The sequence below is a fragment of the Mus pahari genome, chromosome 23, assembly GCF_900095145.1.
Source record: "Mus pahari chromosome 23, PAHARI_EIJ_v1.1, whole genome shotgun sequence".
NCBI classification, from domain to species: domain Eukaryota; kingdom Metazoa; phylum Chordata; class Mammalia; order Rodentia; family Muridae; genus Mus; species Mus pahari.
Window position 1 is genome coordinate 11,841,325 of NC_034612.1, and position 15,479 is coordinate 11,856,803.

Genomic DNA, 15,479 nt, shown 5'->3' on the forward strand with positions numbered 1-15,479 from the left:
AAAAAAAAAAAAAAAAAAGCCCACGCCCACTCTGGACATATCCTTTGGTTCTGTCAAGAACATGCCAGGAGCTGGCAGTCAGCCACACATCCTTCATCTTCAGGGATGCCTGGTGCCCTGTGCTTCCCAGCTGTTTGGCGCATACAGGGGGGATGGGGGGTGGGGGAGGTGGAAGTGGGGGTGGCCACCCTTGTAGCTTAGTACTGAGTGTGAACATTCCCTTCAGCCCCGCCGCCGCTGCCGCCGCTGACTTTAATGCTTCCGAGTCTGTTTCTGACCCTGGAGGAAGCGCGGAGACCATCAGACACCCAGGGTCTGTGTAACTGAACTCAAGGCCTTGCTACTACGCCTCACCCACATCTGTAGCCCTGGACTAGCATTCAGTGGGAGCCTGGTGGTGGTGGTGGTGGTGGTGGTGGTGGTGCACACCTCTAATCCCAGCAACTGGGAGGCTAAGGTGTCCCAGTTAGAGTAAGGCAGACCTCTTTTGAGTTCAAGGCCAGTCTGATCTCCAGAAAAAATTCCAGGACAGCCAAAGCTACACACAGAAACCCTGTCATTAAAAACAAACAAACAAAAAAATCATGACTGGCTCAGAGGATTAGCTGGTAGGGCAGTATAAACTCCCTCTCCTGTGGCCTCTCCTAGGGACAGAGGGGGGGGGGTCTCCACTGAGGGCCATAGTCACTGATAACATTTTCCTCATAGGACTTTGCAACTGGAACACCTGCACTGATCCACCAGCAGGGGGCAGCAGACACCGCACAGTGGGGTGGGAGAACTGAGCCCAGCGTCATAGGATCCCAGGCAACCAACATGGCAGGGTGTAAGGGATAGTGACACGGCCAGAGCCACTGACAGCAGGCAGGATCACAACAAAGAAGACGGGTTTTAACTCTAAGGCTCTGCCCACAGTCTTCTGCTCCTGACTGGTGACCCCCCCTCCCATGGCCTTCAGAAAGGAGAGCTAATATCATTCTCCGTATTAAAGATGAGAAGAGGGAAGCACAGAGAGGCCAAGTCATCAGTACAAGACCACACAGCTAATCAACAGCTGAAGCAGGATTTATGGCCAGTCCCCCTATTTTGTATTCGGTACTGTAGGTCACAGTGGGAAGCATACCAGAATAGGGTGGGGGGCTTCCTGGAGGAGGTGACACATAAGAGAGTGGCACTTGGCTACGGGGTCCTGGGTAAGGGGATAGTCTCAGGGTCTGGATGTCTTGCTGAACAGCTGAGATTGTGGCATACCTGTGTGTGTGTGTGTGTGTGTGTGTGTGTTCCAGGCAGGCCCTTCTGGGGCCTTGGAGGTGACAACTGGCCTTGGAACACCCTGTGATGACAGAAGTGATGCAGGCAAGGACCAGAGGTCACGGGCAGAGGCCACACTTACCCCCCTTCTGGGACTCTATCTCCTTCTTGGCTTGCTCCAGGATACTTTTGATGGCGTCGTCCGAGCCTGTCTCGGGTGTGCGGATTCTCGGGGTGATGCTGCCTGGGAGGGGCACGAAGGTGGCGGCTGTGGGGCCTGCAGGGGGCGGGGTCAGGCCCTGGAGGTGGGCAGGAGGGTATGGACCAGATTGTCCTGGGGTGGGGCAGGGAGGGTGACAAATGGTAGGTGGTGTAGTGACTCCGGTTTTGGGGCTGGGGCTGGAACTAGGGCCCTGTGCGTGCTAGGTCAGTGGTTAGCGCTAAATCGCGTTAACAGTAACGGACCAGGATGATTATGGCAACAGAGGACACTTCTGAAGCAGTTCGGTGCTCTGGGCCCTTTTAGCCCCTTCCCCGCAGGCCTATGTTGGGAGTAGGGGGGGCAACTGAGGAATCGGCCCAGAGCGTTGGCTTGGCTGCCCAGAAAGAGCTGCAGAGTGAGGGAGGGGTGGCCCAGTGCAGGAGGGACCAAGGTCGGGAGTCTGTCCCTCGAAATGGGGAAACCAAGGCACAGGGTGGCAGCTCACCCACCCGGGGTCACCCACGGCTCTGGATGGCGGTGGGGCTCCTCCGTGGCTTACCTCGCTGCCTCACCTGGATGGTGCGCAGGGCCAGCACGTTCTGCTCATCCGACAGGAACTGCTTCATCTTGATGAAGGGCTCCTTGCCCTTGACTGTGAGCTTGCGCCACGGCTTGGGCCGGGCCAGGATCTCACTCACCGAGCCCTGCGACAGTCCCAGCACGTAGTGGCCGAACACACGCTGGCCAATGTTGTGCTTGAGCAGTTGCTCCTTCACTTGGAAGGCGATCTCAGCCGTGTCCAGCTGCTCCTCCTCTGGCCCAGCCCCGTCCACAGCCTCCGGGGCCCCCGTGGGCTCAGGGCCGGGCAAGGAGGCAGCAGGAGCCGATGGAGGCTTGGCACCGCCGTAGAAAGCCGGGGGGAACGCCAGCAGGTTGCCTGTCTCCCCTTTGAAGGCAGCTGGGCCCATCATATGCTTGGACAGCAGTGAGTCCCCAGCCAGCCTCTCCCCCGGGGCCAAGCTGGGGAAGGGGGACAGTGAGAAAGTCCTTGGCCCATCAGGACCCAGGCTGGGGCCCAGCAGGGGCTGTGCAGGGCTTGGGGACAGCGGGTCTTCTGGGCCTGGCGGAGGTGGAAGCTGAGGAGGGTAGGGGGGCTCGGTGCCCAGTGAGCCCTTGATGGAGTCATCCTCCGAGGGGTCCTCCTCTAGAACACCAGGGGGGGATGCACAGACAGACAGACAGACAAAGGTGCAGAGGGGCCAATAGCGATGGAGGGGAGGGAGGGATATGCAGAGGCAAGAGAGATGGTGAGAGAGAGAGAGAGAGAGAGAGAGAGAGAGAGAGAGAGAGAGAGAGAGAGCAGGGACAGAGGATATGGGATAATGGGGGGACAGGATGAGGGACCAGCTATAGGCCTCAGAAGCCATAAATACCCATGCTTGCTGTTGCCCCTCATTCCCGAACCCCACCTCCTCAGACCCCCTTCAAATGCTAGCTTGTGGGACCCATGTGCAGCCACTGGGAATATTACCCTAGCAAGCAGAAAGGGATTCGAGGTGACCCTGGGGGTCTAATGGCTCCGGTGCCTAGTCACTCAGGCCACCCAGCACTTCCCACTTAAGAGACCCATAATGAGCCTGCCACCTTGGCAAAGGTCACAAGGCTACAGGGCCACTGAGCCACTTGAGGGAAGAAGGGCAATTTTAAGCTGCGGACCATGCCCCGGGGGTCGGCTGTAGGGTAGGGTATAGACACCTCCCCCTCCCGGCTCCTGAGTTCTTATTAAAGCTCCAGCATCCGGCTAGAGTCGGGGTCCAGGGAAGCCACCGGGAACCTCGGGTCTACCTGTGACTTCAAACCTGGGAAGCATCACCCAGCAGGTGCCCAGCCCACATCCCAGGTCTAGATTCTTCTGCCTCATGGATTGCAGTGACCCCGGGGGCATGAAGACGTCCAGGAGCATCCTTGCCCAGCCCCTCATCCCAAGTGTCCCCTCGGGGTGTTCCTCGTCCCCTACCAGGGCTGGTCAGCAGCGCAGGCTTCTCCAGCAGGAACTTCTGTGTGGGGAAGAAGGTATCCTTGACCACAAGCAGCGGGTCGTCAGGCTTGGCCAGCGCCTGAGGGGGGTGGGGAGAAGCACGGGTGAGAAGGTACGGCTGGTGCAGGCTGGGGGCGGGGGCGGCCAGCTTTGGGGGACAGGGACGGCAGTGGCAGGGATGTGTACCTGTGGGAGGCTGCAGGTGCTGGAGGCCAGCTTCATGGCTCTCAGGATGCTGCCGGGAGAAAACAAGAGGGGCCAGGGGTCAGCAGGCCCTGGCAGGAGGAGAGGCCCCAAGTGGGGTCCTGTAGACCAGGCTGGCCTCTGCTTCCCGGGTGCTGGGATTAAAGGCTTGTACCACACCCACCACACCAAGCCATACTTGCCTTTCTTCTTCTCTCTCTCTTTTTTTTTTCTATATTTATTTTACATATGGTCTCATGTAGCCCAGGCGAGCCTCAAATTCATTATGTAGTAGAGGCTAGCCTTGAACTCCTGATTCTCCTGCCTCTGCCTCCCAAGGACTGGAGCACCACCAATCTGTTCTTCCCTCTGTCTCCTGTTTCTGCCTTCCTCCTTGCTTTCCCTCCCATTCTCACCCCCTCTTCTCCTTTCCTCTGGTGTTCCAGGGAAGGAACTCCCTGGGCCATTTGTACACCACCCACATCCTCTACCATTGAGCCACCCTGCCTTGTGGTTTTAGGCTGGACATAGGTAGAAATTATCAAATATATATTTTTTCCAGAAAGCTCCAAAATGCAAAAACTGAATTTGCCTTGGAGCTGCACACTGAGTACTAACATGGCCCCCACAGCAAGGGAGGGATGTACAGTCACTGTGCTAGGAATCATGGGAGAAAAGATGAAGTCACAGGAGGTTGCACCTGGGTTCCATGGAGGACACTACCACTGTCCTATCAGGTCCGGGCTTAGTCATCCCACCCTGGTGCCACCAAGGGTCAACCGTCATCTGAGAACTGTGCCAGTTGCAGGCCTGAAGTCACGTGTTCCAGTGAGCTGGGTCTGGTGAGCTCTGCATGCCCACCACGGCCTGCATTTATCTGGCTGCTGAGTGCGTCCCCAGTTTCCACACCACGGTGACAAGGTGACTATCTCCACAGTTTCACGGGAAAGGACCAGTGTGCTGGTTCCTTCCTCTGCCAACCTGACATAAGCTAGAATCTTTTGGGAAGATGGAGTCTTCACTGAGAAAATGCCTTCATGAGACTGGCCTGTAGGCAGGTCTGTGGGGGGCGTTTCCTTGATTTAAGGATTGTTATGGGAAGGCCCAGCCCCTCTGCAACCAAAATGGTCCTGGGTGCTCTAAGCAAGCAGGCTGAGCAAGCCATGGGGAGCAAGCCAGTAAGCAGCATCCTTCCATGGCCTCTGCATCAGCTCCTGCCTCCAGGTGCCTCCTGCCTTGGCTTCCCTGGATGAAGGACTGGAACCAGTAAGCTACAAGATGACCTATGTTGGCGCTTTATCACAGCAACAGAACAGGTCAGGACAACCAGTTTGTTTTGTGGAGGTCCAGGCTGGGCTGCCAGGTCTCCTGGCTCGACCTCCTCGTCATGCTGGCTGCACTAGTGAGCCTTCGTCACCACACCTAGCTCCGACCAGACCCGTGTTGACAGAGAGAGAGATGTGGACCCCAGAGCGGGCATCTGGGCGAGGAACTAAGGAACTTTCTGAACAGTCCCGGCCAACATGGTACCTCAGCTCTGTTTTAATCTCTTCATAGTCAGCCTGGGCCTCGAGCTTTTCTTGGAGTTTCTGGAAGACAAAAGGGTCTAATGAAGCTGGCCCCGTGCTCCCAGCCCACCACCGCCCACCCCTGCCGCCCTGGAACCTGCCTCTATGGCCTCGGACTTGGCCGCTAGCTGCTGCTCCAGGTCTGCGATTTGGTTGGCTGAGACCTCCTCCAGCTCCTGCAGGGAGTGCCGCAGCTGCTGGGCATCCTTCAAAAGCCTCAGGATCTCTCTGTCCTTGGAGGCCAAGGCGGCCTCCAGTCTAGGCCCTGAGCACAGGGCGAAGCTCACCTTCTCCTGGGGACAGAGAGGGAGGGCTCTCAGTGAGTGGCTTTGAGGGGCTGAACCCCCGCCTGCAGGGCATGCCGCCCCTGGACCTCAGACGGAAGGGAACTTTCCGTCTGGCGATCTGACACTGCTGTGCCGCCTGCACGGTTCCCCTTACAGAAAGAAGCCTTGCTCCATTCAAGACTTGCGTTGTCAAAAATACAACTATGGCTGGGTGTAACAGCAAAGACCTCTGCACTCTGGAGTCAAAGGCAGGAGAGTGACCACAAGTTCCAGGTCGGCCTGAGACCTTGCCTACAAACAAACAAACAAACACAACCACAAAACAAAATAAACCCCCAGAAGAACAAAAACAAAAACAAAAAACAAAAAACAAAACCTAACCTGGCAGTGGTGGCACACGCCTTTAATCCCAGCATGTGGGAGGCAGAGGCAGGCGGATTTCTGAGTTCGAGGCCATCCTGGTCTACAGAGTGAGTTCCAGGACAGCCAGGGCTATACAGAGAAACCCTGTCTCGAAAAACCAAACCAACCAACCAACCAACCAACCAACCAACCAAACAAACAAACAAACCTAGGGAAAAAAGAAAGCGTCTGTTGGTAAATTAGGGGCCTGAATTTCATCTCTGGAACAAGCTGGGTACGGTTGTTTCCAGGTATAACCCCAGCATCGGGAAGGAGAGGCAACTGGACCCCTGGAGCTCACCCGTGAGCCTAGGCTAGTCCACAAGGTTCAGGTCACTGAGATATCCCATCTCAGATAATAAGGTTGACAGCCTCAGGGGAACAGCATCCAAGGCTGTCTGTCCCCTGGCTTCAATATACACGGGAACACTCAGCTACATGTGTGTAGCCATACGTATACATGTATATGCATACACACACACACACACACACACACAATGACCCATCCAGGAAACCATTGACCCTCAGGGCCAGAGCAGCCACATCGCAGCCACAGGCGGTGTTTCTGCGGCATCCCCTGCTCTCTTCCATGCCTTTCACCCATCTGGGGCTCTTGGAAACTGCCCCCGAGTCTCCGTTCTATCTACGACAAGGTGCAGGCTTGTACAGGTTCTGTGGGACCTGGGTCAGGCAGCTCTCTGGCTTTATAATACAATCTAATCAGTACTTAGAAAGAAAGAAAGAAAAAAAAAACCGCAACAAACTCTTCACACACAAAAAAACAACCCCACTATTAATCCAGCTTTCTTCCTTGGAGATAAATGCCAATTAAAACAGGAAGCGGATGCCATTAATACATTAAATTAATTAGCATTGAGTGCCACTGTTGTGCTCAGAAAAGCTGCCTCCCAAACCAGCCAGGGATGCCAGTGTGGCTGCTTAGTCATTTGCAGGTTCCTCAGGGGTTAATTAAGAAACACTGGCGACTCCTCCCCAGGTGGCCACAGCTCCCCTGTCTCTCCAGACAGACCTGCTTCTGTGGGACAGTCACCTGATAAATCATGGAAGACTCCTGGGACAGAATCACATTTACCTTCCTGGATGCTCATGCAAACACACACACACACACACACACACACACACCCCTTTTCGGCCATTGAAGACCGATACACATCACACCAGACGCACACACTTGTGGGCACAAGAGGCCATGAACTCTGAGGAGCAGAGCCAGACTCTGCTCAAGGTACCGGCCCAAAGCGTTGGCTCTTTCCCAGCACAATCTTTGACCCAAGCAGTTCTCTCTACACATTGTAAGCTAGTGTGGATAGGAAGGAAACTGAGGCACAGTCCGAGTGTGCACACATGCAGGCGCACAGTCCGAGGGTGCACACATGCAGGCATACAGTCACTGCTACAGGTTGAAACGCCGCCCAACATACAAACTGAAAGAATGCTGTGACGTCAGCGCCCGTGTGCTAAGGAAGGCAGAAGCCACAGCTGCCACTTGGGATTATGTAAGGAATCGTGACTCTAACCATCCAGTGTGCGGAACCCCGGGAAGGAGGCCGACGGTGTACAAGACATAATGGCAGAATAGTGGGTTGTGGGTTGTGACTTAAGTCCTTAGGCAGGCAGTGATCCCAGGACTCTTGAGGGTGCTGGCCAGGAAAAAGAGAAAGACGGATTGATTTCACTTAGGAACCTCGGGGTTAGTAGCTGGAACTGGCTCTTTATAGCACTGGAGGAAGGGGCAGGTCCTACCAGAGTCACCTGTAAGGTTTAGGACTTAAGGGCTGAAATACAAGCCTTCTTACAGTCAGGGCTTGAAAGTTCCCAGGCAATGAGAGACAGGTGTTCAACAGCACCCTCTGGTGGCCACCACTCACAATGCCCCGTGGTCCAAATCCTGACGCACCCTGCAATGGGCGGAACCTTCTTGGCCTGGAAACAATTCGGGCACTCCCAGGCAAGGCAAGGGAGGCATCCAAAGGAAGACACTAGGCAGTTTGTTAACCAATAGTCAGCTGGAAGCTTGCTACTATAGGTTACAGTAAGCCTTTACCACGCTGACCTTCATGATGCTCTCTGCACTCAGAGACCCCGTGTGTCCCCACTCACATCCATGTCGGTCGGTCCTCGCACGTGACACCCACTTTCCCTATGTGCAGTGACATGGTCCCAGGTGCACCCTTCTTACCCCACTGGGTCCCTGGGGGGAACAGCAAGCCAGGCGAATGGAGCTGTTGACCGATGCCAGCTGCTCCCGAAGGCTTTCCACCTCACGCTGGGCAGCCTCTGCTCGCTGGGGGAAGAAGAGAAAGGAGAGTAGATGAGAGAGAGAGAGAGAGAGAGAGAGAGAGAGAGAGAGAGAGAGAGAGAACGAACACTACACCTGTACCACCCTGGACCTCCAAGGGTCTAGGTTCCCACAGTCCTGAATGCAGGCCGGCCTGGGTCTGGGAAGCCCTGTCACTGAGCCCCACGGTGGGTACAAAGGAAGAGATGCCTCACCTCACCTTTCCCAGTGAGATGCTATTACTGAACAGAGGCTGCCGGGGATGGCTCTAAGTGATTAAGTGATGCTGGGGTACCTGAGAACCCCCCAAAGTGAGAACACTCCTTCTGCCATGGAGGGCAGGGCAAGAAGGGGCTGTCTGCACCCGTCCCCAGGGGGTTCTGTCCCACACTCGGGCCTGTGTCCGTTCTCAGGCTCTGGCCCTAGACTGTACACTGGAGGGGGTGGGTATCTGCGGAGGTGGTCCCAGTTCAGTGGCTGTCACAGCCTCCGGTGACTCCTTTGGCTTTCTAGAGCCTCAGTTTCCCTTTTACAAAATGGGGGTATTATTAAAAAACGTCAGAGGAGGCTCTCGTGCTCGAAGGGCAAGTGGGGCACATTGTAAACAGATTCTGTGGTTGGGCTTAACTCTGTTCACGCATTTACTTGGCTATGTATTCCAGGGTCTTTCTATCATTGGGCTGGCTTTGAACTTGATATGTAGCCGAGGATAACCTGGAATTCCTGGTCCTCCTGTCTCTACCACAAGTTTGTGCTACCACACCTGGCAATAAATCTCTTTTCTCAAGGCCATGTCATTGGCTAAGACACCTCCTGCTGGGGGTTTGGCCACACGGTACTGGCCTCTTCATCGGACAGCCAGGCTGGACCCTGCAAAGGCAGGATCAGTTTGGCCCCATCTGCATGTCCGGAGGGCACAGAACCCTTGCCCCAGTAATCCCACTTTGGGGAACTGGACCCACCCATCAGCTCCTGCACATGTGAGATGGTGTCTGCCCGAGGGTAATCGTGAAGGCGTTGGTTGGGAGTGGGGAAAGGTTGGGCATTAACTATGGACAGTCATCTAGAGTGGTCTGGCTAGAGCAGACTCAGCAATCTATAGCCCACTAACTGTTCTTTTAAATAAAGCTTTATTGGCATACAGGTGTGCACACTCGTGGTGGACACAGCTTTTCCTGCTGCAGTTTCAAAGTTGCCTCTTTGGCACACAAAACGTGGTTCTCACAGAGCTAAAATATCTGTTTGCAGCCGGGCGTGGTGGCACACGCCTTTAATCCCAGCACTTGGGAGGCAGAGGCAGGCGGATTTCTGAGTTCGAGGCCAGCCTGGTCTACAGAGTGAGTTCCAGGATAGCCAGGACTATACAAAGAAACCCTGTCTCGAAAAACCAAAAAAAAAAAAAAAAATCTGTTTGCTGATATGCGAAGCAGAACCTAATGTCTTGGTGTGCTGGTGGGTACATCCACCAGAGGCGGGTAGAGCCCGTGAGGCTCATGTGGGTCTACTGGCTGGTTTGTAAATGGGTAGACATCCCTGAAAGAAGAGCCCAGAGACTGGTCAGCCAGGTTGCTGGGGCAAGGGGTCTTGGATCTGCCCTGGTTTGTCTTTTCTGAATTTTGAACTATGTGAGTGAATCACCTATTTGAAAGGGTAAGACAGGGCTGGGTGATGGTGATTTTAGTTCCAGAGGGAGGCAGAGGCAGGCAGAGCTCCATGAGTTCAAGGCTAGCCTGGTCTATACGCCAAGTTCCAGGCCAGCCAAGGCTACAGTGAGACCCTCTCGCAGAAAACCAAAACCACTAAAAATGCTATGCAACTGATATAAATGGGGGTCTGTAGTGACAATTTTGGCATTTTGGTTTCTTTGAAAAATAAAATACAGAAGTACTGTAAGAATATGGTTTCATTTTAACCCCAGGTGTGGAATATGGGCTGTTTCAGACTGTCCACAGCAGCTAACTATGATTTGCCTAGTGCTCTTTTGGGGCATGATTTTGCCAGCTGCAGATAATTTCGGTGACTGTGTGACATTTGGAATTCTGGGGGCTTTTCAGAGGATATATAATGCTACAGCCCAGAGAATTAGGGTGGGTTGTTGGTTGCTTGCTGTTGGTCACGGTATGTTAAGTCATCATGTGCAAAGAAGAAACAAGAAGAAATTAGATACCCTGACGGTGAAGATCAAAATTATCCCAAGGAACTCTACAGCCCTAATTGGCAGGAAGTGGTCTAACAATAACATCGGTCCCTCTCTTTCTGGCCTCTTTTCTCTTCTATTTAGTCTTAAGGGGTTAAAAGGGAAAAAAAAAGGGTGGAGAAGGTTGGAAGAAAGAAGAACCCCCAAAGTAGCAAACACCAGCATAATGATCACTGAAGTAACACAGGAGCTGGCTGGAGAGGTAGGGCTCAGTTGGGAGTGTTTGTTCAGCAGGAAGGAAGCCCCACCCGGTTCCAATCAGTAACACAGTTTCTTTTAACATAAATCTGGTGTGGTGGCACACACCTGTAATCCCAGCACTTGGGAGGTGGAGACAGGAGGATCGGGAGTTCAAAGTCACCCTCAGCTACACTGGGAGTTCGAGACCAGCCTGAGATAACAGTAGCTCCTGCCTCAAAACAAACAAAGAATTCCAGCCAACTACTGGAGCAGAAGCCAGGAAAATTATCACCACAACCCTGGCCCTGCTTCTCCTGGGTGCCCACGGCTCCCACGGGGGCCAGAGCAGAGGCGCAGGAGGTTATCAGTAGCCTGGCACTATGCCCACAGAGACTGGACCCAGGGCCTGTGATCTGAGGGGACTCTGCCCCAGGGCCTCCTGCAGGGACCCAAGTGTAGTGGCTATTCCTGGTTGTCAACTTGACTATATTTGAAATGAACTACAATCCAGAATTGGAAGGCTCACCAGTGAACCTAATCTGGAGACTGGGAGATAGAAGTTTCTGATCTGGATCTTGGTATGGAGATCTTGAAACACAGTGGTGATTGAATCCAGAAGATTAAGACAGGGAGATCNCTGAGTCCAAGGTAATCTGGGCTACACCTTCTGCTGGGGACCATATAAGCACATTGGAAGAAGGGAGTCTGGCTCTCGCTCTTTTGCCTTCTTGCTGTGTGGGACTCAGCAACTGCTAGATCCTTGGACTTCCATTCACAGCTACTACCGAACCATTGTTGGGATTTGGACTGCAGACTGTAAGTCATCAATAAATTCCTTTACTATATAGAGACTATCTGCAAGTTCTGTGACTCTAGAGAACCCTGACTAATACACCAAGCAAAATGACATTGTGCCTTGCCACAGGACTGGCCTGTTGATCTTGGGGATATCTCTATACCCACAGGCAGACAGGGAGATACTTGGTAATCAGGGTGTTGTAGGCCCTTGGGTCCAAACGGCCACAACCCAGCTGGGTGGCCCACTCTCCCACCCCAGCCCTGCTCCCACCCCACCCCCACAGGAGACCCCTGCTCATGGCTTACCTGATTGGCCTTCTCCAGGTTCGTCATGATCAAGCCGACCTCATCGGCCCTGGGACACAGAGGAAAGAGGCCCTGAGACAGGCTGGCGGCCTCCACGCGGGTCTCTGCCCACCAGTGCAGAGCCATGGAAGCCACCCTCCATGCTCCCCAGAGAGAAAACACATAGGTGGGGAAAAAAAAATCCCGACTGCTGGGAACCGGGGACTGGGTCTCAAAACTCCTTCTCCACGCCTCTCTTTTTTTGAGGACAGGGTTTCTCTGTGGAGCCCTGGCTACCCTGGCACTTGCTCTGTAGACCAGGCTAGCCTCAAACTCAGAAATCCGCCTGCCTCTGCCTCCGGAGTGCTGGGATTAAAGGCGTGCGCCACCACGCCCGGCACAAAGCTTTTCTTAAAGGCAGCCCAGGGCCCAATCTCTGAGGAGCTGTAACAGGGGCTTTCTCCTCCCCTCCCCTCTAGCCCTTCCCTCTAAGAATCAGATGATGGGGGCTGGAGAGATGGCTCAGTGGGTAAGAGCACCGACTGCTCTTCCGAAGGTCCAGAGTTCAAATCCCAGCAACCACATGGTGGCTCATAACCATCTGTAACAGGATCTGACGCCCTCTTCTGGAGTGTCTGAAGACAGCTACAGTGTACTTACATAGAATAAATAAACAAATCTTTAAAAAAAAAAAAGAATCAGATGATGCTCTTGCAGGGACTCCCCAAGGGGGTCCCTTGTCTACGGTGCCATTCCCTCCAGACTGTGACACTGGGGGCTTAGGACAAGTCTGCCTAGCTTGCTGGGTCCCAGGGACCCTGAGGGACACAACTGGTCACGTCCTTGCACATCCTTGAGGCCTTCGCAGGCATACACTGTCTGTACTGCCTGAGGTGCACTTCCTAGTGTGTGTCATCTGAGGCTGCCTGCCTGGGCCACCCCTGCCTCCAGCTCTTCCCTTGGAGAAACCAATCTCATGCTAGGCACGGTGACCGCACACAGTAAAGTGCTCAGTAGTCCTGTGAGTGGATTCCTCATCGCCTGCTACTCGCTGTGTCTGCTTTAGGGACAGGGTGAAGAAGAGCTCATGTTCCCTCCAGGGTCTCAGCAGCACCAGGTAAACAGTTGGTGCTCAATAAGTGTTTTATGACATGAGTGATGTCTTAAAGCGGAAGAAGTGACTGTACTCTGAGTCGTTTAGATGCCGTCACTTGGACTCCATTGCTTGTACTGGGAAACGGAGGAATGTCTAGGGCACCTGTGGTAGAACCAGAGGTCAGGGGTCAGGGGTCGGGGTCAGGGTCGGGGGTGAGGCTGTCCAGTGGCCTCGCTCAGGTGGGTCTAAGAGTGTTGTGACTCTGGTATGTGAACAGAAAGGGAAGATGGGTCAGGTGCATGCCTGGGGGTGAGTTGCTCAGAGTCAGAAGGAGGCAGCCTGCGTGTGGCAGCCCGAGGGAGGAGGCGGTGTCCCCATCTCACTTACTTGGATGCAGCCTCCTCATCGTATTTCCTCCTCAGCTCCAGCAGCTCTGTCTGTGTGGCCTTTAGCGCTGGAAGGGGTGAAGGCCAGGTGAGGAGGGGCAGCTGGGTTGTTCCACCCCCTCCTCCTCCCTGTCCCGCCCCTCCCCCAAGCTGGGAGGCAGTCTCAGTGGGAGAGGGGGCTGAAGGCCTGGCAAGGTGGGGGGACCCTCCTGTTTGGGGCAGGGGGACTCGTAGAGCTTTGCCAGTTCCGGGTCTGTGACCCTGCCGCTGAGATTTTTTGAAAGATTCCAGTTTGCTTGTTCGTTTGATTTGGTTTTTTAGGGACAGTTTCAGAACGTGGCCAAGGCCGGTGGAGGACACACTAGGTTGCTCAGGCTAGCCTTAATTCTCCTGACTCAGCTCCCTGCCAGTTACATTTGCAAGTTTTGACAGGTAGGGGGCCACCAGACCCTGCCACCTTTCTGACAATCCGGCTCTACTTAGGTACCCTAGTCTCTGACACAGCTTCTATGGCTCAGTGCGTGGCTGTCAAAGATTCCCCCCATTTGGTTCCACTCCAGCTTCTGACCCCTGTCTTTGGGCACACTAGATCTATGTCCTGCCAAGTTCACTGTTTCACTGGCCACCCCCGTCCCCCATCCCCACGCTGCTCCAAGCCACTTGAGGGCTCCCGCCCCTACCCCGCCCTGCCCCGCCCCCGCCCCTGCCCTGGCTCATACCTGAATGTAACACCTTGATTTTCTCCTCTGCCTCCCCCAGCCTGGCTGCCAAGGTGACGTGGACTTCTTGGAGGCCCCTGGAGAGACACGGGGCTGCTCGGGCTGCGTGCTGGGACCCATCTGGTCCCGCCACGGTGGGTGTGTCACACCGCCCCCTCCCCCCCCCAAGCCTCCCTGGTTTTATTTCCCATTCCTGTGGCCAGAGCTAGGATGCTCAGGGGCCCTTGCAGCACTGGAGGAAAGTTACATGTACAGAGCTGGTGGCCTCATTCCTAACAGGAGATGAACCCATGAACTCAGACGTCTGTCCCCTCCCTCCTTCCTCCTCGCTAGCCACTCTCACCTTCTGGCTGCTCCAGGCTAGCTCCGACCTCAGGGCCTTTGCCTGGCCTCTTCCCTCAGCCAGTCTCACCCTTCCCGTTGGTGCAAGTCTCGCTGACAGAGGACTTTACCCACCCCTCCCCCATGTCCCTCCTCACACCCCCCATGGTGCACTAGAAAGACCACTCCACTGGCTCTCCCTGCTCTTGTCAGACTTTCCGTCACCATTGTATTGATGTGGCTTGTTTTTATTTCTGTCCCCTTACTTTCTGCCAGCTCAACTCTGTGTGAGCTTAGGTTCTGGCCAACTCTCTCTGGGTGAGACTGATGGCTACCATCCACTCATGTTGCATCAAGGGGAAGGCCCTTGATGAGGCCGGTGGGCCTGGCGTAACCCCCTGACAATCTTTTTTTTTGGGGGGGGGGAGGTGTTTTGAGACAGGGTTTCTCTGTGTAGCCCTGGCTGTCCTGGAACTCACTCTGTAGACCAGGCTGGCCTCGAACTCAGAAATCTGACTGCCTATGCCTCCCAAGTGCTGGGATTAAAGGGGTGCACCACCACGTCTGGCACCTCCTGACAATCTTAAGACCAAGGTGACAAAAGCAGTGACATTCCCAGAGAGCTGGAGCCATGCCTGGGTTCTGTTACTGTCACAACGGACAAGAGATCCATGACCCTGTGACCCTAGAGAGGTGTCTTAACACATACAAAAAAAAACAAAAACAAAAACAAAAAACCCCTAAACCACCACCACCACCACCAACAACAACAACAAAATCCTGCTCTACCTTTCTTTTTCTTTTGGATAAGGCTGATGAATGTATCCATTCCCCAGACAGGGCAACTGAGGCTCAAAGAGTGAGCTGAGAGTTGTAGGGCCGGCCCCAGAGTCCCTCACCCTTTCCCATCTCCCTCCTGCCAGTGACTGCCCCAGGGCAGCCCACCCTGTCTCCCTCTCCTCACTTCTGTCTCTCGGCCTCATCCTTCTGCAGCAAGGTGTCTGTCACGAGGGTGTCCTCGGGACCTGGCAGGTGGTTACCGTTGGCTGGCGTGTGCCCAGTGGGACACGTCCCCTCGTTCTGCTCTGCGGGAGACAAGAGGACCACACTCGGCACCGGGACAGCTGCAGGCAGAGGCCTGCCTGGACTCCTGAGATCAGTGCATTAGAGATAGTGGGGTGGGGGCGGGGGAGTCGGGGACCCGCTGGCCTGCAGGCTGGCACGCTCACAAGGTGTGCTGGCTGGGTTTTATGTCAACCTGACACAG

General features: G+C 54.6%; 1 protein-coding gene across 7 annotated transcripts in view; it reads right to left on the minus strand.

Annotated features, from left to right (window-relative positions):
• Positions 1–15,479, minus strand: part of Cux2 (cut like homeobox 2) — a 194,098-nt gene that overhangs the window by 14,001 nt on the left and 164,618 nt on the right. For 6 of the 7 annotated variants that reach the window (XM_029533666.1, XM_029533668.1, XM_029533667.1 and 3 more), the window contains 11 exons: positions 15,177–15,297; positions 13,892–13,968; positions 13,174–13,240; positions 11,712–11,760; positions 8,132–8,236; positions 5,344–5,535; positions 5,205–5,263; positions 3,678–3,726; positions 3,471–3,570; positions 2,013–2,657; positions 1,394–1,528 (listed from right to left, as the gene is read on the minus strand). In XM_029533666.1, the coding sequence (XP_029389526.1) occupies positions 1,394–1,528; positions 2,013–2,657; positions 3,471–3,570; positions 3,678–3,726; positions 5,205–5,263; positions 5,344–5,535; positions 8,132–8,236; positions 11,712–11,760; positions 13,174–13,240; positions 13,892–13,968; positions 15,177–15,297 (1,599 nt within the window). The remainder of the gene's footprint in view (positions 1–1,393; positions 1,529–2,012; positions 2,658–3,470; positions 3,571–3,677; positions 3,727–5,204; positions 5,264–5,343; positions 5,536–8,131; positions 8,237–11,711; positions 11,761–13,173; positions 13,241–13,891; positions 13,969–15,176; positions 15,298–15,479) is intronic. The other variant, XM_029533665.1, reaches the window with a different exon arrangement.